The sequence below is a fragment of the Anomaloglossus baeobatrachus genome, chromosome 2, assembly GCF_048569485.1.
Source record: "Anomaloglossus baeobatrachus isolate aAnoBae1 chromosome 2, aAnoBae1.hap1, whole genome shotgun sequence".
In the NCBI taxonomy this organism is placed as follows: domain Eukaryota; kingdom Metazoa; phylum Chordata; class Amphibia; order Anura; family Aromobatidae; genus Anomaloglossus; species Anomaloglossus baeobatrachus.
In genome coordinates, this window is record NC_134354.1 from 149920405 (window position 1) to 149944385 (window position 23981).

General features: G+C 43.2%; 1 protein-coding gene across 6 annotated transcripts in view; it reads right to left on the reverse strand.

The window, feature by feature from the left end:
- CDKL5 (cyclin dependent kinase like 5) overlaps positions 1–23981 on the reverse strand; it is a 482986-nt gene that overhangs the window by 122731 nt on the left and 336274 nt on the right. For all 6 annotated transcript variants that reach the window (XM_075335447.1, XM_075335445.1, XM_075335448.1 and 3 more), the window contains one exon: positions 8482–8618. In XM_075335447.1, coding sequence (XP_075191562.1) covers positions 8482–8618 — 137 coding nt within the window. The remainder of the gene's footprint in view (positions 1–8481; positions 8619–23981) is intronic.

The following is a 23981-nucleotide window of genomic DNA, read 5'->3' on the forward strand; positions in this document are numbered from 1 at the left end:
AAGACTTTTTTTTAAGTACACGAAAGGCCTTTTTCTGTCAAATATTGTTCACAATCTTGTCTAAATCTGTGTTAGTGAGCACTTCTTTGTTTAACACGCTTACTGGCATCTCCACACTGTCCTGTCCGGTCGCTCAGCGGTGGCTGCTCTGTCCTCGGTCCCTGACGCCCTTTCCTGGGGCATGTACACACTGCAGAGGCCTCATGGAAGTGCGCTTAGGGTGTGCAAGTGCACCTTTTCTTAAAGGGCCAGTAAGCCCTAACCCAGAAGTGCCTATCAGCTGAGTATTAGATGGTATAGTCATGTTCCTTTAAAGGAACCTTACAATCAAACCAAATTCATGGGCACAGTGAATCAGAGCTTGGCTGCACGACTGGAGCCCAGTATGTTTTTATCTGAAGTGCATGACATTTCAGAAAAATCATAAGTTAAAAAGTTGGCCAGGGACCCTAGACAGAGAGTTAACTATTGTGGTGTGGCCCCTGGTTGGCTTCTGTCCACACTGCTCAAATTAATTGGCAGGTCTCTTCCGATGTGCACACACTAGACACGTGGTAATCAGCAGGAGCGTGACAAAACTAACTTTTCCCTAAAATGCGGACACGGTTTTATCGTGCCCCATACTCCAGATCCCCTGAGGACACACTTGGTGTAGAAACATGTCAGGAAGGAGTGACACAATTGTTGTATACTTTGCCATAGCCCGATGTGGCACCTCCATTTGTAGCCACTTCTACATGTTTTTGTCAGTGTTTTTGTATGTCATTGGGTACCTTCTTAATTGTATGCTAGTAAAAGCTAAGTTTTAAATGATTGATTATCTACCCTGCTGACTTACCTTTAAATACATGGTGGTTTTGTTTCAAACCCTGAGATACCTAAATTTTCACTAAAATGCCACATTTCACAGAAAAACATAATTGGCTGCAATCATTCGGTCAGGCTCCGATTCATGGTGTTTCTGGATTGAGCAGCAAAAATCAACTGATAGATACTCTTGAACAAGGATAATACTAACACTCAATAATCAATTTATTCACACATTGATTAGCCACTTTATTGGAGACACTTGCCACTTCACAATTGAAGGTTACAAATATTTAAAAACCTGGCAATCGTATGGGGTTTTCTTATGCAATGGTATCAAGAGGATACTAAGAATGTTTGCGCAGACATCAAGCAAGAAAGGAATGTAACAACTTGTCAACAAAAGGGGTTGGAAGAAAATATTAAAATAACACAGTCGAACACAAAGCTTATGTTAAAATCCAAAATGCAGTTTTCTGTTGCACCAGGTTGGTGCGAGGATTAGAATTTGGCACAAGAAGCATAAATTCCTGAACCCTTCTTATCAGGAGTTGACAATTAAGGGTACCTTCACACTTAGCGATGCAGCAGCGATCCGACCAGCGATCTGACCTGGTCAGGATCGCTGCTGCATCGCTACATGGTCGCTGGTGAGCTGACAAACAGGCAGATCTCACCAGCGACCAGTGAACAGCCCCCAGCCAGCAGCGACGTGCAAGCGACGCTGCGCTTGCACGGAGCCGCCGTCTGGAAGCTGCGGAGACTGGTAACTAAGGTAAACATCGGGTATGGTTACCCGATGTTTACATTAGTTACCAGCGCACACCGCTTAGCTGTGTGTGCAGGGAGCAGGGAGCCGCGCACACTGAGCGCTGGCTCCTTGCTCTCCTAGCTACAGTACACATCGGGTTAATTAACCCGATGTGTAATGCAGCTACATGTGCAGAGAGCAGGGAGCCGCGCACACTGCTTAGCGCTGGCTCCTTGCTCTCCTAGCTGCTGTACACATCGGTTTAATTAACCCGATGTGTACAGCAGCTACATGTGCAGAGAGCCGGAGCCGGCAGCACAGGCAGCGTGAGAGCTGCAGAGGCTGGTAACTAAGGTAAATATCGGGTAACCACCTTGGTTACCCGATGTTTATCTTGGTTACAAGCTTACCTCAGCTGTCAGACGCCGGCTCCTGCTCCCTGCTCGCTTCATTTGTCGCTTTCTCGCTGTCACACACAGCGATCTGTGTGTCACAGTGGGAGAGCGCCTTTGAAGAAAACGAACCAGGGCTGTGTGTAACGAGCAGCGATCTCGCAGCAGGGGCCAAATCGCTGCTCAGTGTCACACACAGCGAGATCGCTAATGAGGTCACTGCTGCGTCACAAAAAGCGTGACTCAGCAGCGATCTCGGCAGTGAGCTCGCTGTGTGTGAAGCACCCCTAAGGCTCACTGAGTTGGATAGGGGATTATTTCTTGGCCTACCTCGAGTCCTCTGACACTTGTGGAATTATGTCAGAACAATGAGACTAACCTAAACACTGTAGAAAGAATACATTTTTACCTTATGGAAGAAGGACACGTTCTGAAATGCAATGCACCCATGATACAACATCCACCTAGTCAGAGATTTTCTTGGCCTTAACAGTCCCTATAGCTTAATCCTATAGATCACCTCTAGATCATCTCTGAGACTATGTAGAAAGCAGTTCACAACATGTCAGGACCTTCATCTAATTTACAGCAATTGCAAAATGTTATACTCTCTGTATGGGCCAATAATCGTACAGAAACATTTCAATACCTAGTGGAATCTTGACCATGATGCATTGCTGTGGTTCTGTGGGGCAAAAGAGAACCCGTGTTTTATCAGCAAGAGATTATCACTGCAGACCAATCAGGCTAATCTGAATAACCCAACCCTCACCACTGGTTGGCAGCTTCATGTGGTCAGGGTTATACACAGCTCAACAATAACAGCACTGCTACATCTATAGCAGAGAAAACTGCACTAAGCAGTTCAGTAAATGATACATAGCTGGAATCAGGGTCTCTACCACTACATTATGCTGCTCTCTGTTTACATAGAAAAAACCTGCTAATAGATTCCCTTTAAGAACCCTCATGTGTCAAGGAACTTATTAAGAAATAACATATAACGGCACAATTAAGTGAGAATGAATATTTTATCTCAACAGTTGTGAAGAAGGTTGCAACCTCCCTCCTTGTGTATATGTACTGCCAGATAACTGTACTATAATTTTACCAAGCATGCATGCCGCCTAGATGTATTAGTAAGTAATCTGGCATGAAATAATTGACTGCATCCAAGGGTTACTGTGCCATGTGGTCCCAGCCTACTAAACATCTTCAAAGACACATTACTAACCTAGATCCCCCTTTTCTCCCACTCTTGAAATCTCCAGGTTTTTTCACAATTGCACATAGCTGTGGTATTTTACCATCTGCCATTATTATTGAGAAAAAAAACCCTGCCCAATAGCTGCATCCATAGAAGAACTTAAAGGGGGTGTCTTTCATGCGAGGCTTCTCACACTACTGTCCATCATATCTTTCTGGTCTATTAGTGGAGATAGCAGGGGTATTACAATAAAAGGAAGTAGCGCGCACTGCACTGCTGTACACTCTGTCTTTCTGATGTAATTCTGAAGATACCAGGGATGCTGAGGTAAGAAGAGGCTGCTCACACTGTTGTCCAGCCTGTCTTTTTAAATGCTGAGGGGCTTAAATATTCCCAAACCAAAAAACAACATGCTTGAGAGGTTACAATACAATAGTCAACAGTGTACATATTTTTTGGAGCTGCCCTAGAATCAGAAGCTTTTGGCAGAAAGTGTCATAATATACTCAAAATTAAGCTAACCCCACAATTAGCTCTGTTATCGATAGATTCAGATACGATAACTATACAATACAGGGCCATCATAATACCTATCCTTCTAGTTACCAGAACTGGCAGCACGTTGGAAATCCGATAAAATTCCAAATATTTACGACATAATAGAAAAAAAAATATTCCTTCATAGGTTCTATGAAGAGAAGCTCTGATTAATAACTCTTGGAACAGATTTCATCAAAAATGGGACCCATGGACAAACTTTATTAACAACTACACAAAATTTTAAATACAACCTAGTTCTAATTCTGTTATAAAAGTAATACAACACGATACTTATACAATTAGTTTGATAAGAAAATTGTGTGACTACTCCCATCTCCTGACATATTATTTGAAAATATTATACTATGGAAATTCTTAATTCGACTGTATGTCATAGTTTCTACGAATTTTAACATTTTGTTTGTTTCTTTTACTGTATATGTCTATAGTATTTGTATTTGACATTGCATGATGTAATGCGATACAAGTGTTTCATTTTGTTTTTGTTATAACTGTTCTATCTACAAAATTTGAAAACCTAATAAAAATTACTGAATCATAAATTGGGAGAGGTGGAGCTTCCTACAACACAACCTGTTCTAGTAAAACTTTAAGACAGGTTTTAAAGGGAATCTCTCAGGTCCCCAAATTCTATTGACCTGTAGATATGGGGTTAATATTCAGGGTAATAGCATTCTAAAGCTGTGTGGCCTCCACACTCAGTACACGGTGGGTGGTGGCTGTACTACACTGCTGGCTCATCAGTGCTGATCGAGCTGTCAGTTCCTACTTGCCCATACACAGGAGGTTTTTAACCCAGAGAGAGGCTTCAGCATAGTGTAGGTACCCAGTTACGAGATATGCCGTGACGTGGCAACGGGCAGATATACAAATGGCCATTTATATATGCTAAATATGTCATTTTTCTTATGGTAAAGTATGGTTTCCATACTTTAGCATTATCAGAGTGAAAACTGTCTATTTTTTTGTATTTTATGTCATGTTCAGTTAATGCACCTGTTCACACCTCAGTTTGGTGAGTGCCGTCAGTCTTTTTGTCAGGCCTGCAACACACATCCGTGCCGCCGGTACGTGTTTGGGACTTTGACACGCACCGGCGACACGAGCACACGTGCACCAATGTTACACTATGGTAGCAGGCACACACACGTAAAGCCACACGGAACGTGTGTCCGTGTGTGCGTTTTTTAACACGGATGACACGGACCCGCTAAAGTCAATGGGTCCGTGGCTGCACGTACGTGACACGTAGCATGTACGTATGCTATCCATCCCATACGTGTGCGTGTTCAGTAGTTAATAGTTTTGAGCTATTTTATAGGTCCCGTCAAACACAAAACGAGATCGCTAACGAGATCACTATACAGGTCGCTGATCACTACTGAGTCGTAGGTAAGGTCTGACTGTGTGACATCTCACCAGCGACCACCCAGCGACTTACCATCGATCCCTATCAGGTCGTATCAATTTCAGGATTGCTGGTAAGACGTTGTGTGTGACTGGGCCTTTAACCCTTTAAAATGAGTTTAAACAAAGGTTACCAAATAGTTGTGATTATGGCAGCTGTAATCCAATTAGACACAACAGAATCTCATGAATAGCAATTTTCATTGTCAATTTCCATCAGAAACGGATCAAGACAAACGGACTGCACACGGACATGACACATACGTATCTCACGCATACACGTACATTCAACACACATGGCGAGCATACGCCATCACACGGATGTCACACGTACCGGCGAAATGGACATCAAAAACGGAACACGGACCCGTAAAACGGAATGCGAGACACGCACGTGTTTTTTGCGGAAGTGTGTTTCAGGCCTCAGTGACAAGTTGATGTTACAGACAACATACAGGTGTGTCCACAGCACCATAGGTAGAAAAACCTTTTCATCAGGTAGGAAAGCAGGTCAATCCAAGGGATTCACCTGGCCAAATCATACCAAAATAGCAATGGAATTTGCATGCATGAATAAGCCCAATTGTAAGGTGAAACGTTGCATTTCTTCTGATGAAATAAATCACATTGAAAATACCCTCTGGGATGCTGTCTGCTATTTAGATTGATGTTACAGCCAACGCTTACTGTATACTGAGCAGTGGCTAAAGCCAAACCAGCCATGCCTCTATGACTGAAAGCTGGAGGCTGCCAGAAGGTATAAAGTTAATTTCTTCCCGATAGCAGGGCATGTTGTGCAGCGGATGCACTACTTTAGAATGCTATTAATCTGCAGATTAACCCAATATCTGTAGGCTATAGGGACTCTGTCATCACAGAATGACTGTTCAAACCAAGTACAAGTGCTCGTGCAACATGGTGGGGTCAAGCATTTACATACATCTTCCCATCTGCTTGTTTTCCATATATGTCCACCTATCTCTGGCTCTTTGAAACCAGATCTGTCAATCAAAGAAGAGGAGGTTTGGTGGAGATTGAGCGAAAACAAGCAGGTGGGAAAGTGTATTTAAAGGCAATCTGTCAACACGTTTTTGCGACTTCATCTGAGAGCAGCATGTTGTAGGCAAAGAGATTCTCAAACTAATCATGTTTAACTTAGTTTACACAGTACAGCATTTTTTACATTATCAAAGAATTGAGTTTAGCAGAGCTGGGAGCTGCTCCCCCCACACCAGGCTGTTAATAGAGATTGTGCATAGACAGTGAGGTATCACAGCAGGGAGTGTGCAGAACAAAGTGGTAGGAGACTTCTTAAAGGCCCAGTCACACACAACGACTAACCAGCGATCCAGAAAACTATGCAACCTGATAGGGATCGCAGGTAAGTCGCTGGGAGGTCGCTGTTGAGATGTCGCACACAGTCAGACCTTACCAACGATGCAGGAACGATACAGGTTGCAGTAGCGACCTGTATAACGATCTCAGCTGTCACTGTGACCCTGTCACACAGTGTCAAACACAGCGATGTGTCCAGCCCAGCAGCACATCGCCTTTGAAGAAAATAGCCTGGACCATTTGGCAACGACTAGCGATCTCACAACAGGGGCCTGATCGCTGGTAGGTGTCACACATAACAAGGTCGCTAACGGGATCGCTACTGTGTCACAGAAACCGTGACTCAGCAGCGACCTTGCTAGCGATCTCGTTATGTGTGACGGTACCTTAGTCCTCTAATGCTAATCATAACCCTTTAGTTTAGGTTAACAATAGCTTGCATATAAATAAGAAAAGCACAATTGTTTCTTTCTTTTTTAACCCCTGCAGCATGCTGTTCTCAGTTTACATTGCAAACTCCTACTGACAGATTCCCCTTTAAGGTTAAGGATACATGGGCATTTAGCATCCGATGCGAAAGCATCAGATGTGTTATTCTAATGACCCCCGACTCACGTTCTGCTGCAAGTGTAAGGCGGGCTTTGCACGTTGCGACATCGCAAGCCGATGCTGCGATGTCGCACGCGATAGTCCCCGCCCCCGTCGCAGCAGCGATATCTTGTGATTCCTGGCGTAGCGAACATTATCGCTACGCCAGCTTCACATGCACTCACCTGTCCTGCGAGGTCGCTCTGGCCGGCGACCCGCCTCCTTCCTAAGGGGGCGGGTCGTACAACGTCAGAGCGACGTCACACGGCAGGCGGCCAATCAAAGCGGAGGGGCGGAGATGAGCAGGATGTAAACATCCCGCCCACCCTCTTCCTTCCGTATAGCCGGCGGCAGATAAGGTGATGTTCCTTGCTCCTGCGGCTTCATACACAGCGATGTGTGCTGCCGCAGGAACGAGGAACAACATTGTACCTGTCGCGGCAGCGTAATTTTGAAAAAGTCGGAGCCTACAACGATGATACGATAACGACGCTTTTGCGCTTGTTAATCGTATCATCTAGGATTTACACACTACGATGTCAAAAGTGACGCCGGATGTGCGTCACTTTCAATTTGACCCCACTGACATCGCACGAGCGATGTTGCAACGTGCAAAGCCGCCCTAAGCCGAGTGCCATTTTACTGTGATGCGATCCTGTGATAAGATGCGGAGGAGAGGAAGCGACTAATCTCCCCATCTCCTTAATTATCAGCTGATACAATTATCACACTGCAATCCGCTGTAATGCGAGTGCAGTCCGATGTTTCTCTCGCACCCGTAGGCTTGTATGGGTGCGAGGAAAAATGAATTGGATTACATCCGCAGCACGCTGCGATTGTTTGCTTGGTTTGATTAGGACTGAGAAAAAAAATCGCTCATGGAAGCAACCCCATAGAGTACCATGTGTCCAAGTGGAATGAGATTTTTTTATTTATTTAGCTACGTTTTACTCTCCGTGTGTCCTTACCCTAAATGTTTGGCCCCACCATGATGCAATGAGCACCTGTACTTGCTTTGAACAGTCATTTTGTACTGACATATTCCCTTTAATAGTGTTTGGGGACCTGACAGGTTCCCTTTGATTTTATTGTACTAGTCTACATTAACTATATTTCTAAACAACACAAGTCTAATTTTCTAATAAAAGGTATGTAGCTATTTTTATAATAATATTTTCTTTTCTTTTGTTTTTTCATTCCTTACATAATAATAAGTATTCTGCCAACATGTGGTCCTTAATTGCTGAACTTTGGTATACAATATAAAGATACAGATATTTTCTTCAGAAAAGCCAGTATATGTGATGTATACGTGTTGGAAGCAATGACAAAAATAGCGCTCTACATTTGCCAATGACATTTACTCACAGACGGCCTTTTTGCAGACACAGGTGCTTGAGCTGGATTTCCGGATGACATTTCTATCCACTTACCTTTTCAACATATTCAAAGACTAGGTATAATTTCCCTCTTCTTCTAAATGCTTCTTTCAGCTCAACTATATTTTCTTGCTTCAAAGTGCGAAGCATTTTAAGCTCGCGCAGCGTCGTCTCCTTGACTTCTTCATTTTCTGACAAAACACAAAAGGGAATAGGTCAAAATTAGAGGTGTAGTGACAATACTGCTCTGTGAAATAAATTATCTCTCTTTAAGTTAGTGCCTTACTCCTATTCTTTTTCTTAAAAAAGGTGAATTGAGGAAAATCATCCTAATTCCCATTTTCAAACTTCAAAGTTTAAACTTGCTCTTAACAATAACCGTGTTAAACACCTACACAACAATTTTAAGTCTCTATTTAAGTTGACATATAATCTGCCAGCATCAATTACAGGTCTTGATGAACAAACTTTTCTTAGGGATATTGCATAAATCACATACAAATTACTATCTTAATTAAATATTAAATGAATACATTATTATATTATTAATCCTTATTATTGTCAAGCAGTAGTTCGTTACATCTGAGTGGGTTAGTTCCACCCTAGAGGGTACTTTACACGCTGCGATATCGGTACCGATATCGCTAGCGAGCGTACCTGCTCCCGTCGGTTGCGCGACACGGGCAAATCGCTGCCCGTGGCGCACAACACCACTAACACCCGTCACACGGACTTACCTTCCCTGCGACGTCGCTCTGGCCGGCGATCTGCCTCCTTTCTAAGGCGGCGGTTTGTGCGGCGTCACAGCGACGTCACACGACAGCCGTCCAATGGCAGAGGAGGGGCAGAGATGAGCGGCCGGAACATGCCGCCCACCTCCTTCCTTCCTCATTGCCGGTGGACGCAGGTAAGGAGATGTTCGTCATTCCTGCGGTGTCACACATAGCGATGTGTGGTGCCGCAGGAACGACGAACATCATCATACCTGCAGCAGCAACGATATTAAGGAAATGAACGTCGTGTCAACGAGCAACGATTTTTCCCCTTTTTGCGATCGTTGATCCTTGGTGTCACACGCTGCGATGCCGCTAACGGCGACGGATGTGCGTCACTAACGACGTGACCCAGACGATAAATCGTTAGCGATGTTGCAGCGTGTAAAGCACCCTTAGGACAAGATCTGCATGGAGTTCTCTCTGTACCTGCATAGGTTTTACTCCAGCTACTCTGGTTTATACCCCAAATCAAAAACATACTAGCAGTACCTGACTTCCGATTAAATTGGTGAATGCAATAAAATTTAGAGACACTAGATGGCAATGTACAAAAGTGACAACAATCACTGCAGACTATAATGGTATCCATTAAACAGTTATGAGCTTTTCAATAGATGGGTGATGGACGCCACTGTTATGCATCCATTTATCCATGTAACACATCCATCACCGATACATTATAACTAGATCCATTTGTCAGATACCATTTTTCATAGCTCTTCATGACAATCGTATTAAACAAACACCATCAAACACAGGCACCTGTCAAGATAAGCAGTAATGGCATCCATTTATCAGAAACAACATAAAAAGCTAGTGAAAAATTCAACATGTATATGCTTCCTGGATGCCCAACAGTGGCATCCATCACCGATAGTCTATGTTAAAAGAGATGTCCACTACTGCTAAAGTTTCCCACACATACTCAGCTGTAGCCTTCACAATTAGATACATATAGCTACTTAATTACAGAGGTTGAAAAAAAAAGACCTAGGTCCATGAAGTTCAACCTTCCTCCACAAAGTATACATTTTTGTCACTAAATCATCTAGACATAGTTTACAATGCATTTACTTCCTATCCAGGACTCATGAACTACTTATATTTCATGGATAATGTCTGGAGTCTAACGGCTTGGCCACAGTGTCTCTTTAGCCTCCATTTGTGCTTTATTGTGCACATGTCTTCATGGCTGTCATAACAACATCAACTGTAATGGTGGCTGCGGTAAATCCTTGTGAAAGAATTCGTGCCCGCATCAAAAGCTTGGACTGTCTGGTTTTGCCTTGCTTGAAAGTGATTAGCCCATACGTCAAAACTCCTGCAGTGGCAAGGCATCGGTCATGATGACTATGGGATAGTGGGAAACCGGGGATCCTAGGTTGTCCCTCAAGCTAGGGGGCCCTAAGCTATTCATAACATTAGGGATACTCCTGATGGTGGAGAGGACTAAGGGGTACATTGCACGCTGCAACATCGCTAGCCGATGATAGTGATGCCGAACGCGATAGTACCCGCCCCCGTCGCACATGCAATATCTTGTGATAGCTTCCGTAGCGAACGTTATCGCTACGGCAGTTTCACACGCACTTACCTGGTTGGCGACGTTGCTGTGACTGCCGAAGAATCCCTCCTTCAAGAAGGTGGTGCGTTCGAGGTCACAGCGATGTCACCGCGACGTCACTAATCGGCCGGCCAATAGAAGCAGAGGGGCGGAGATGAAAAACATCCCGCCCACCTTCTCCCTTCCGCATTGCCGGTGGACGGCGGGTGCAGGTAAGGAGATGTTTGTCGCTCCTGCGGCTTCACACACAGCGATGTGTGGAGCTGCAGGAACGACAAACAATATCATACCTGCGGACGCACCGACATTATGAAAATGAACGACGTGACACAGATCACCGATTTTTGACTGTTTCACGCTAGTTCATCTTCTCTCCTAGGCTTTACACGTTGCGACGTTGTTACCGGCGCCGGATGTACGTCACTTTCAATTTGACCCCGACGATATCGCAGTAGCGATGTCGCAACGTGCAAAGTACCCCTAAAGGGGGCTTTACACGCTGCGACATCGCTAATGCGGAGTCGTTGGGGTCACGGAATTTGTGACGCACATCCGGCCGCATTAGCAATGTTGCTGCGTGTGACACCGATGAGCGATTTTGCATCGTTGCAAAAACGTGCAAAATCGCTCATCGGTGACATGGGGGTCCATTCTCGATTATCGTTACTGCACCAGTAACGATGTAGTTCGTCGCTCCTGCGGCAGCACACATCGCTATGTGTGACGCCGCAGGAACGAGGAAGATCTCCTTACCTGCCACCCGGCCGCTATGAGGAAGGAAGGAGGTGGGCGGGAAGTTACGTCCCGCTCAGCTCCGCCCCTCCGCTGCTATTGGGCGGCCGCTCAGTGACGTCGCTATGACGCCGCACGGACCGCCTCCTTAGGAAAGAGGCGGTTCGCCGGTCACAGCGACGTCGCCGGGCAGGTAAGTATGTGTGATGGGTCTGGGCGATGTTGTGCGGCACGGGCAGCGATTTGCCCGTGTCGCACAACATTTGGGGGCGGGTACCCACGCTAGCGATATCGGGACCGATATTGTAGCGTGTAAAGTAGCCTTAAGTCTCCTTTTTGGCCTTGCTGCTGACCAGTCCTGATTTGATTCCCCCTCCCCCTAGGGAGGGATGATGAAACCCACAGATAATGACTGACCAGGGAAAAGCAAAACTTTGTCACACAGCATGCACACACAAAGGTAAAGACAATAAAAGGTTCAGGAAAAAAACAAGAGCAGGAAGGAAACTACAAAACAACAGGTATAAACTCCAGAACTTCACTTTCACCAGTAAAGGGGGCTTTACACACTGCGACATCGCTAATGCGGAGTCGTTGGGGTCACGGAATTGGTGACGCACATCCGGCCGCATTAGCGATGTTGCTGCGTGTGACACCGATGAGCGATTTTGCATCGTTGCAAAAACGTGCAAAATCGCTCATCGGTGACATGGGGGTCCATTCTCGATTATCGTTACTGCAGCAGTAACAATGTAGTTTGTCGCTCCTGCGGCAGCACACATCGCTATGTGTGACGCCGCAGGAACGAGGAAACTCTCCTTACCTGCCTCCCGGCCGCTATGAGGAAGGAAGGAGGTGGGCGGGATGTTCCAGCCACTCATCTCCGCCCCTCCGCTTCTATTGGGCGGCCGCTCAGTGACGTCGCTGTGACGCCGCACGGACCGCCCCCTTAGAAAGGAGGCGGTTCGCCGGTCACAGCGACGTCGCCGGGCAGGTATGTGTGACGGGTCTGCGCGATGTTGTGTGGCACGGGCAGCGATTTGCCCGTGTCGCACAACAGATGGGGGCGGGTACCCACGCTAGCGATATCGGGACCGATATCGCAGCGTGTAAAGTAGCCTTTAGTCTGGTACATCACACCTCACAGACCAACATAGAATAAACTATAGCTGGCATGGGTGAAAGGTTTCAACCAGCATAAATAGGGGAGGAGTAGATTTGAAACCCCCTCACCCCACGAGATGTGAGCAAGCAGACCAACAGAGATTACATTTACCTAGCTTGCCTATGAATCAGCACATAGGAGGTCGATGCCGAGTCTGCCTGTGTTGATTCCAGACATCAGAGAAACCATTGGGTGGAGTGTCAGAATCTGCAATCTGAACAGAGCCCAACGCTGCTATGACAGTCAGCGAAGTTTGTGCAAAACTCCATGTGACCGCATCTTTCAACTTTCCTACTGAACTTGCTGATGAACTGCTCCTTCTCCATGAAGGGTGTTGTGATGAAACCTTATATCTCCGGGGGCTGAGGCTGCACCATGTTTCTACTTCTACGAACTGTCAAGGATGCACTCCCAAATATCTGCAGAAGTCCTCTGAAAATGCTGCAGCCACTGATTGGCTTCTGCGGTCATGTAACATAATCTCATGTTATTGTGGGGAGACATCAGCAATAATGTCAGGTGGGTTTTGTGGTTTTTTGTTTCGTTTACTTATGTGTACCAGCCAGATAAAGGCCAAAAGAAAAGTGTTTGGACGCCATCTGACAATGGAGCCCATTGTCCACATTTATCGTATGTGCTAAATGTGAATGCAAAAAAGGCCCTTAGCAATGCTGGATTTCTAACTGCAATCAATGATGGCATCATGGCACAGCTTCATTTTTGAATATGACACTTAAAGACTCAACATATAATAGCAGCCTAATAAAATATATATATATTTTATGGACCATAAAAGATTTTCCTTGTAACCTGTATGATTGATTTAGATAAATAAAGTCATCTTAACATTAAAAATCTGCACACTAATTCATTTCCCAGTACAACTGAGTGGACAGAAATAATGAAAGCTTGCGGTAAAAAGATGCAAATCTGCACCTGTTACTATTGGGAAGATGTGAAAAAAAGCTAAATACGGTTATAGTTGTTACTAAAATCTGTCAGCCAGCAAAAAAATTCCTAGAAAATGACAAAAATGTAAAATCACACCTAAATATATAAATCTGTATTCATTTAATTTTTAATAATGTTCCACTTGTGGAAAACAAGTACGGTACTTCTCCCCACAAAAATACATATTGCTAAACAGAATACCTAATCATAGGCACCAGAAGAAAGTGACACTGTTTCACTTTCTCCTTAGATACAGTGCACTGAAAAAGTATTCATACCCCATGAACTTTTCCACTTAAATGTATTTTATTGAGATTTTATGTGATATACCAACACTAAGTGGCAAGTATTTGTGATTTGTAAAAAAAAAATTATACATGGTTTTCTAAATAATTTAAAAATATAAATCTGAAAATTCGACGTGCATTTGTATTCTGCCCCCTGAAGTCCGAAACCCATAAATAAAATCCAGAGTGACCAATTGTCTCTAGAAGTCACCTAATAATTACATTGGGTCCACCTGTGTGTAATTTATTCTTAGTATAACTACAGCTGTTCTATCAATGCCTCAGAGGATTGTTACACAACATTAGGGATCAAACAGAATCATGAAAACCAAGGAATACAGCAGACAGGATGGGGTTAAGGTAATGGAGAAGAGTAAAGTAGGGTTAGATTATACCCCCCCCCCCCCCCCACACACACACACACACACACACACACTGAATATCTCACAAAGCACTGTTCAATCCATCATCCAAAAATGGAAGCAGTATGGCACAACTGTAAACCTACCAAGATATGGCCGTCCACCTAAGCTGACATCTCAAGCAATACGAGGACTAATTACACAAGTAGCCAAGAGGCCCATGGTCACTCTGAAGGAGCCGCAGAGATCCACAGCACAGGTTGGAGAGTCTGTCTACAGAACAACTATTAGTTTTGTACTCCACAAATCTGGCCTTATGGAAGAATGGTAAGAAGAAATCCAATTTTGAAAACAAGCTATAAGCAGTCCCATTTGCAGTTTGCAAAAAGCCATGTAGGGGACATAGCTAGCATATAGACGAAGGCACACAATGTTCGGTAAATTTTGAGGTTTGTTTTATACTCTTCTCAGATTGAAGACACATGATCTGAGTGCCGCATGTTACTCTTCAACTGTGCAGAAAACAAAAATATATAAAAAAAAATATGTGAGGAGTAGTGGAGTATGTTTGGAGTACTTTTTAAAACTTGAAAATGAGGAATTAAGTGAATGCGACTGGAAATGGCTAACCATGTCCGCAATGACAAACAAAATGAAAAAAACTGAGCAAAAAAGCACAAAACATAATGAATTGAGCAAAAAAACAAAGCGAACATCGCTAATAAAAAGGGCAAATTCAATAATTATTAGACCCAGTTGTGCATGAACTACAAGCAAAAAAAAACCCTCAGTGAGGAAGGTAAGAGACAACTCTCCCAACAGTAAAGCGATATATAATATCTCTCTCTGCATATATATATATATATATTGTGACAAGGCAACTGGCTATATTGTGAATGACAGGTATGTACCACGGAAGTGGTGTGATCCTGGGAGTTCTTTCTGGTACTTGTAGTGCCACAGACATTTTCTATAGTTTTAAATGGGCCAGGACTACGGATGGCAAAGAGGTGGGTGGGACTGGCCATCCACATACCCCTGCCTATGGGTGTGTCTGACACAGGTCTTAATTAGCTTGTTTGGCACATGGAGCGAGAGTGTGTGGAGCAGTGTATGAGCACTGCATGAGGAGGTTCTTTACCTCAGAGAGGTCTGAAACCTCTGGAAGGAACCCATCTGAAGGAGAAGAGGGTTGGCTTCACACGTGAGTGAGTGGATGCTGAGAGAGCTCCACTCAGATCAAGGGTATCTGAACTGAGCGGGAGTACAGTGAGTTTAACGGACTTGAAATCCGTCTGTATTTGGGATTTTGTTTGGAGAAGCGGTTTATGGTTTTTTTTTTTTAATAAACCGTTTGGATTTTTAAGACTGTGTTCCTGTGTTACCTCGGAAATGCAGCCAAGTGAGTGTCCCCCATCACGTGAGCAGGCAATCGCTTACAATATATATATACACTGTATATATATGCATATATATACACACAGCGCTGGCAAAAATTAAGAGACCACTGCACAGTTTTATAAAAACCAGCTCCTCTACATGTCTGACAGACATTCCATTCCAGTGTCAGTTGAATTCCAACCAGAGTACACCTCATTCTACTTAATGTGCTTCTGATTAGGTGATCACCTGAACCAAATCTTATTTAATGAGGGAAAATATAAAAAACACTACTGTGGTCTTCACAATCCTCTTGCAATAGGAGAAGCTGGATAATAAAACAAGTGTTAGTAATATCCCAAAAGTAATAGGAATGAAAAAATAACTTTTAACCATGCCAAAGGAGTTGAAAAGTAAAGTCTTGAGTGAGGAGAAAAGGGTCTCAATTCTGGCTTTACTAGCAGAGGGATAGAGGAATACAGATCATGTTGCCTCCATCCTTAAAATTTCTAAGATGGCAGTCCATTACAATAAGGTCAAGCAGCAGACATTGGGGACGACAAAGCTACAGGCTGTAGAGGGCAAAAGCGACTCTTTACTGACCAAGATGACCGTCATCTTATTGGAATGTCACTCAGCAAACGCAGGATGACATCAAGAGACTTACAAAAGGAATGGCAAATGGCAGCTAGGGTGATTGCACGGCAAGAACAATTTGTAACAGGCTCCTAGAGGTAGGGCTCAAGTCATGTAAAGCTAGAAAAAAGCCTTTCATCAATGAGAAGCAAAGGAGAGCCAGGCTGACGTTTGGCAGAGAACATAAGGATTGTACCATAGAGGACTGGAGTATGGTAATCTTCTCTGATAAGTCTAATTTTCAGCTTTGCCAAATACCTGGTCGTCTAATGGTTAGACGGAGACCTGGAGAGGCGTACAAGCCACAGCGTCTTGTACCCACTGTGAAATTTGGTGGAGGATCGGTGATGATCTGGGGATTCTTCAGCAAGGCTGGAATTGGGCAGATTAAACTTTGCAAAGGACTTATGAGCTCCAACATTGCTTATAGACTTCTTTCAAAGGACTTATGAAACAAGCCTCATACAATGTTAGCCTGGAAAAACAGTTGCTTCCTTCTGTTCAGGCAATGTTCCCCAACTCTGAGGACTGTTTTTCCAGCAGGACAATGCGCCATGCCACACAACTAGGTCAATCAATGTGTGGATGAAGGACCACCATATCAAAACCCTGTCATGGCCAGCCCAATCTCCAGACCTGCACCACATTGAAAACCTCTGGAATGGGGCATAAGGTCACCCAAAACCAGCGTGAAAGACTGGTGGAAAGCATGCCAAGATGCATGAAAGCGGTCATTAAAAATCATGGTTATTCCACAAAATATAGATCTCTAAACGCTTCCTGAGTTAAAACATTAGTATGATTGTTTCTGATTATGATCTTGTTTCCTTTGCATTATTTAAGATCTGAAAGCAATGCATTGTTTTGTTTTTTTGACCATTTCTCATTTTCTAAAAATAAATACAAAATGTATTGCTTGGAAATTCGGACACGTTGTCTATAGTTTATAGGTTAAAAGAACAATTTACATTTTATTCAAAAATATACCTATAAAGAGAAAAATCAGAAAAAAATAAAATTTTGCAGTGGTCTCTTAATTTAAGTCATTTGTGGATGAATGGATAAAAAAACCCCTTCATTGATCATAAAAAAATAACACTGCAAAACACGTATTGATAATCAAGTAATGTAAACCCTTATGGGGGTCTACCAGTATAATTAAGAGAATTGTTGGGTACAATAGGAGTTTTTGTTGGATGCTCTGTTATAGTAAATAACTCATTTCTTGTTTCCTCTTGAATGGCAAAGAAAATATCATAGGAATCTTATTAATAAATCTGAGGTGGTCTAGAAACAGGCTTCCAGGTTGACAAATTAAAGTTCCCTTCACAAGTTCCAAAATGTCACATAACACATTCAGAATTTGGAATACCTTGTCAGGTCCATTCTGGCTACACAGTTGTCAAGCTGTCAGAAGGAAAGAATGAAATTGCTTCCCAGAACAGACATTTCCTTCCACGGCATAAGTAATAAATAACACAAGCTGCAACCTATTAATCTTCAAAACTTATGTTCAAACTTTGTATTTTCCTGTAAGTAAGCAACGAATGGCACTTTCCCGATGAAATGTCAGCCATGCTTTCCCTTCTAATCAAAATTACATGATGTGACAGATTTTGTTTCAAATGTGCGAAACGCGTTGGCAGCTAGTCTAGGAAATAACTGGAACTTGGAATCTCTACATGGGCGATATAGAAATATGACAGCCATACATTGATGGAAATGTCTTTACGCTAGAATAAAAACCTAAGACTGTGAATATAGCCATTCCTTTCATTCATCTTTTTGGGCATTTTATTTCATTGTTATAACAAATTATGCTGGAGGAAGGGCGAGAGCGTTGTACAACAGTCAACAGAATGTGTACATTGCAAAGAATACAGCGAGTATACAGATATTATTTACATATACACCAGTGAAGAAAGACCAATGATTATTACTAAATCGATGTATGAAATGTAAGTACTCAGTAAATACTGGTACTTGGCCTGAACCACAGCCTGCACAGTATTATTACAGGTTGTTACTACAGTCAACACATTTTTGACCAACATTAATGTAAAGTCCAACAATACAGCAGGTGAGCAGTATGGAAAGACTATTGTGATTGGGTTTTGGAGGTAAGCCATTAGTTGCTGCTATGGATGGAAGGAGTAAGGCTACATAGGAAGTTAGCAGAACCATGTTGAGCAACATTTTTCACTGGGGGGGGTGTCGATTTCCGTTTTTCCCCCCTTTCTTAAAAGAGACATAATATTTTATTTTTCATCCACATAGACATATGAGGACTTGTTTTTTGCCCAATGAGGTTTATTTTTGAATAAAACCGTGCATTTTATCATTGTACTAAACAGCAGGGAAAAAAAAATCGAAGTGCTGCGAAATTATAAAAACAGCTCAACTCTGCAATGATTTTTTTTTTTTAACAAACAGCATTTATTTTACAGTAAAGATCACCTGGCAATATGACTCTCCATGTCACTACGATTACGCAGATACCAAACATGCATCATTTTTTATTTTTTTTTTTAAGTGGTGAAAAGAAATTCAGAAATTTGTATAAGAAATAAATAATAATTTGCTTGTGTTGCTATGTCTGACACCCGTAACGTTTTCAATTTTTGGTTGATGGGGCTGTGTGCAGGCTTGTTTTTTGCGCCCTGAAATAAAGTTTTCATTCATACCATTTTGGGGCGGATACAATGTTTTGATTGCCTCTTATTGCATTGCTGCGATGGCCCCCCAAAAATGTATTTGTAGAGTAATTTTTTTTTTCCTCAATTCGCCATGTACTGATCGGGTTAATTAATTTTATAATTTGCTAGATTGGACTTTTTAATACTTTTTTATATTTAGTGGGACCTTTTAGAAATTTTTCATATTTTTATTTTTCACTTTTTACTGTAATTATTAGTTTTCTTAGGGGGCTTGAATTTGAGATCATTCGACCGCTTGTACTGTACAAAGCATTACTACAGTACTGCTGTGTATAGTAAAAGTAGTGTACATATATGTGAATATATTGTATTTATGGAGTTTTAGTGTTCCCAATAATTAATGTGTATGGCAAAAATCACGGTCTCCTATGAACACCAGCTATTATGGCAACCCATCGGCGCCCCGGAATCACGTCACGGGGGGCGCCAATGAGCAGATTAAGAATTGCAGTTGGAGAACGTTAGAGGCAGATGATGGCTGAATATGACAGCCGTCATCTGCCAGAAAAGATACGGGTTCGACTTATGAGCCCACATAAGAGTTAGAAAGCCAATGTATAATGTAAATGTACATCATATGTCGGTAAGAGGTTTAGGGGTAGATGGCAATTCATTATGGTTGTGTGTTTTGGATTCTCCAGCTATTTTTTTGGCTCTGCAGGGCAGGAACTCTTGAACTTGGTGTTCTGCTGAGGTTTGTACTATATTGTGATATATATGCCTTGGCTGGTAGGCTTTGGTGTTTAAGGATTGACAGCGATTACTTAATATTGTTATTTTACTACATGAAGGTGTCGTAGGATCAATATAATCTGAAATGTCTTGTCTTTATTTAAAATGGAGCTGCAGTTTCAACAAACTTTGCATAAATAAATAGAACAGGCAATTATAAGAAACTTTGTAACTCCGCGTTGGGCAGAGAGCCGCGGTTGACGGCAAAGGACAGGCCATTGGGCTGATTTATTACAGATGATACATCCATATGTGGTTGCATAGGAACCAGGACTGTGCCCTTGATTAGTTCCCTTCATCTGAAAAACTTTACCCTATATCTGCTGAATTGAGAATAAAAAAAGGGGGAACCTGATACCAGGTCTGTCAGTATTCCTGACACAAACTGATAGTATTGTGAGAGGCATGTGTGTGAATCACTATATATTATGTAAGACCCCTCATTTTAGTATAGCAGCACAAATTAGTCTGCAGTAAAGGGCCATTCAGGGCTAGTCTACGCTGAGTGGGGGCACCACGGCATCCAACTGAGGGTGCCGAACTCCACGGTTAGGAAGGGGGAGAGTAGGGATTGAGCCCAGGGACCCACCCCGAACCATAATCTATGCACCAATAGTTTTTAACTTGCACTTGTGTATGATGTAATTAATAAAGTTTATACATTTTATAAGTGTTTTTTTCTTGGTTTCACTATGTATAGAATCAGCCTGATGGTGCCAGTACAGCACTGGTTTTAGGTAATATACGAAAATCCTGGTGATTGGTTCCCTTTAAAAAAATGAAGGAAGAGTAGGAATCCCTCTCTGTGTGCTGTGCTATTTATGGCAGTGAGGATAGTCTTCTTCCTGAGCTCCCATTGGATTGCTAATTATAAAAAGAGCTGCAGAGGGGAAAACTGGTGAGGATGTGGGATGTAAGTCATATAATGGTCAGATATAATGGTATTCTTCAGTTACACACATAGGACAACTTATTCTAAAAAGTTACTTGAAAGTAAAGTTACCCTTTTGGACTCCTGACTAGTGCTGCATTCTTTCTTTATGAGGCTTGTGGAAAAATCTGAGAGCAACTCTTTGCAACCCCATAGGGTATTTATGGTACGGTGCTTGAGAAAAACACTGCCACTCCATTCTAATGGTTGAACCCCCACCGATCAAGTTATCCCCAATATTGTGGATAGGTGTTAACATGTTTTCACCAAACCCTGACATTACCACTGCACCAGTGTTGCCATTCCAATAAACCTGCAGCTAGGATATTATGTCAAACATTCAGGTGATTGCTGTGGCCAATGACTAGCGTCAGTACTGATGCTGACATGTATAACACGGGAATGCGGGGCCAGGGTTTGGTTGTGCCATCATCGCTGAAGAATCCAAGGAAATAATTCATGCTTATAGACATATTTTTTATCTCAGGCAGCCTTTATCACTTACTTCAGTAAACACTTCATTTGACATTTTCACTTTTAGAGCAGTATACAATGTAAAGTGTAAACTCCGTGAAATCTATAGAATAATCTCAACTCAGTCAGCGCCTTTCTTTAATACCGCACGCTGATACTCTGAAATAGATATACAGTACATGCTGTAGTAAGCCTCAGGTGAAATGTCATCAGCAAGAGTTAGAAAGAAGTTGTGTTCTGACAGGTCTCAAATGATTTAGCAGGGTTTTCGAAGAAACTTCCAGAATCTAACTATAGAATAGTATATTCACATTTGGTTACATTCATCTATTAATAATTCAGTTAACATACACTTGGGTAATGGCTCCCACCTAACAACAGTCACTGATATGGAGAGGAAGATGAATAAAAAACACATCTTATGTCAGGAGGGAAAAACACAATACAATCATAGGCCTCCTGGGGTCAGGCTCGGCCCAGGCACAATGTGCATCAGAAGACAACTTAGGACTGCAAATAAGTTCACAATACATGTTGTCTCTTCACAAATGTATGTAATGGAGGCACAGCAGACAGAGATGAGGAAGGAAAAGGATGTGTGAAGGATGTTTGGTACAGACAGTGACAACCACAGCCTCCTATATCAATGATAGTTACATCACCCATAACAGGACCAGCTATAGCCTTCTATAAAATGGTAAGGGCCGCCATCAGGGCACTACAACCATAACTGGTGTACCGGGCCCGATGAAGAGGGGGAGGGGCTAGGTAGGGCCCGGAGTAATTACTTAGCTTTGTTAAGCCCCACCCCCTCTTCACAGGGCCCACGGACGGCACTGTACCTCTAAATCTTCCGGTCTGATGCTTCAGACGTAGCTACGCAGCACATACAGACACAGAACTGTTGGCCAGTCAGAGGCTGGTAAGATGGATGTGTGGTGATAGCTCGTGACAGGGGTCCGGGTCTGCTATACTGTGCACTGTGGTGGGCTGGATGGAGGACTAACAGAGGGTCTGTAGCAGTGTATATTATTATATGGGGCTGGGTGGGCCTGAGCTGTGTATATTATTATATGGGACTAGGTGGCCTGAGCTGTGTATATTATTATATGGGGCTGGGGGTGCCTGAGCTGTGTATATTATTATATGCGGCTGGGGGGCCTGAGCTGTGTATATTATTATATGGAGCTGGGGAGTCTGAGCTGTGTATATTATTATATGGGACTGGGGGGCCTGACATGTGGATATTATTATATGGGGCTGGGGGGGCCTGACATGTGTATATTATTATATGGGGCTGGGGGGCCTGAGCTGTGTATATTATTATATGGGGCTGGGGGGCCTGAGCTGTGTATATTATTATATGGGGCTGGGGGACCTGAGCTGTGTATATTATTATATGGGGTGGGGGGCCCAGTCTGTGTATATTATTATATGGGGCTGGGGGGCCTGAGCTGTGTATATTATTATATTGGGCGGGGGGCTCGGGCTGTGTATATTATTATATGGGGTGGGGGGCCCGGGCTGTGTATATTATTATATGGGGCTTTAATTACAAAGAACCTAACAACTGCTCAAAAAAATTCAGTTAAATTCCCCAGATTCTTGTGTTTGCGCTGTGCTCTATACTGCAGAAATATTCATATCTGTTGCTTTTAGAGAGCAGTATGTGAAATCTCTGCTTGCAGTCAAACTGGGCTCTTCTTCAGAGTGATTTCTGGGGGTGTTTTGTTTTCATCTCTACCTCCCAGACACTGTCAATCACAACTCGGCAGCTGATCTAGCAATCTAACAGTTTCAGACACTGCTAAAGTATGTTAGCAGCATTTGGAAGAGAGGGGTAAAGCTATGTGCCCACGGGACCCTGTACCCGCGGATTTTCTAGATAACTCCACAAGTCTTAGCAAGTACAGACACTCCCCATGTTATCCTATGGAACATGGGGAGTGTCTGTGTCCATGCTGCGGTATGTGCGAGTGAGGAATATGCTGCGGATGTCCCGCAGCCACACATAACTGCATGTCAATTATTACTGCGCATTTACATGTGGCCCTCCACTATGGAGATAGAGGCCGGGACTTCCGCAGGTAAGTCACACGAATATCTGCAGGTTTTCCGCAGATATGTCGCTGGAATCCTGCAGCTATGTATAGCTGCGGATTCCGAGGAGCTGCTGAGGGAAACCTGCGGACGTACCTGCTGATATATCCGCAGGTGCGAGCTCCCGTGGGCACATAGCCTAAAAGTGAACGCACCCAGAGAAGATTGTTAAGAAATACACATGTGGATTGTAAGCAGAAATTTCCCATACTGTGCTCCACAAACAACAAATGTGAATATCTCTGCAATGGACAGACATAGCACTAAAAGAAAAAGAGCGTCAGAATCAGGAGACCGCAGGCAGTTATAAAAGGTATTGTTCTCAATTTTGAGCAAGTGAAAGGTCTTCCCAAAGGAATCTGTGCAGGAAGAAAGCTCTAATGTAAATGTGACCCCCAACCAAGTCGTAAAGTAGTGTTTAGAATTAAAGATCGAGAACATGGCTGCTTTATTCCAGAATGTTGCTGAGTATTAATGTAACGGGGTGCCGGGGGTGCCTCGGGGGGTGTAGTCGTGGCCCCTTTTGGCGACAGGCTAACCCCCGGCCCAGCCGTCACTATTGGGACAGGGGATTGTTTTGTGGGGCACAGTGTAGATGAAGGGAGCACGCTGACAGACTCAGGAAAATTCCGCAGGCAGGCATCAGTTGAACCAAAAGGCATTTTATTACACGTATCTTCACAACAGGCTCAATGCACAAATCTTGTAGCGTCAAATCACAATTCCTGCTGGGGAAAACTGTTCCTG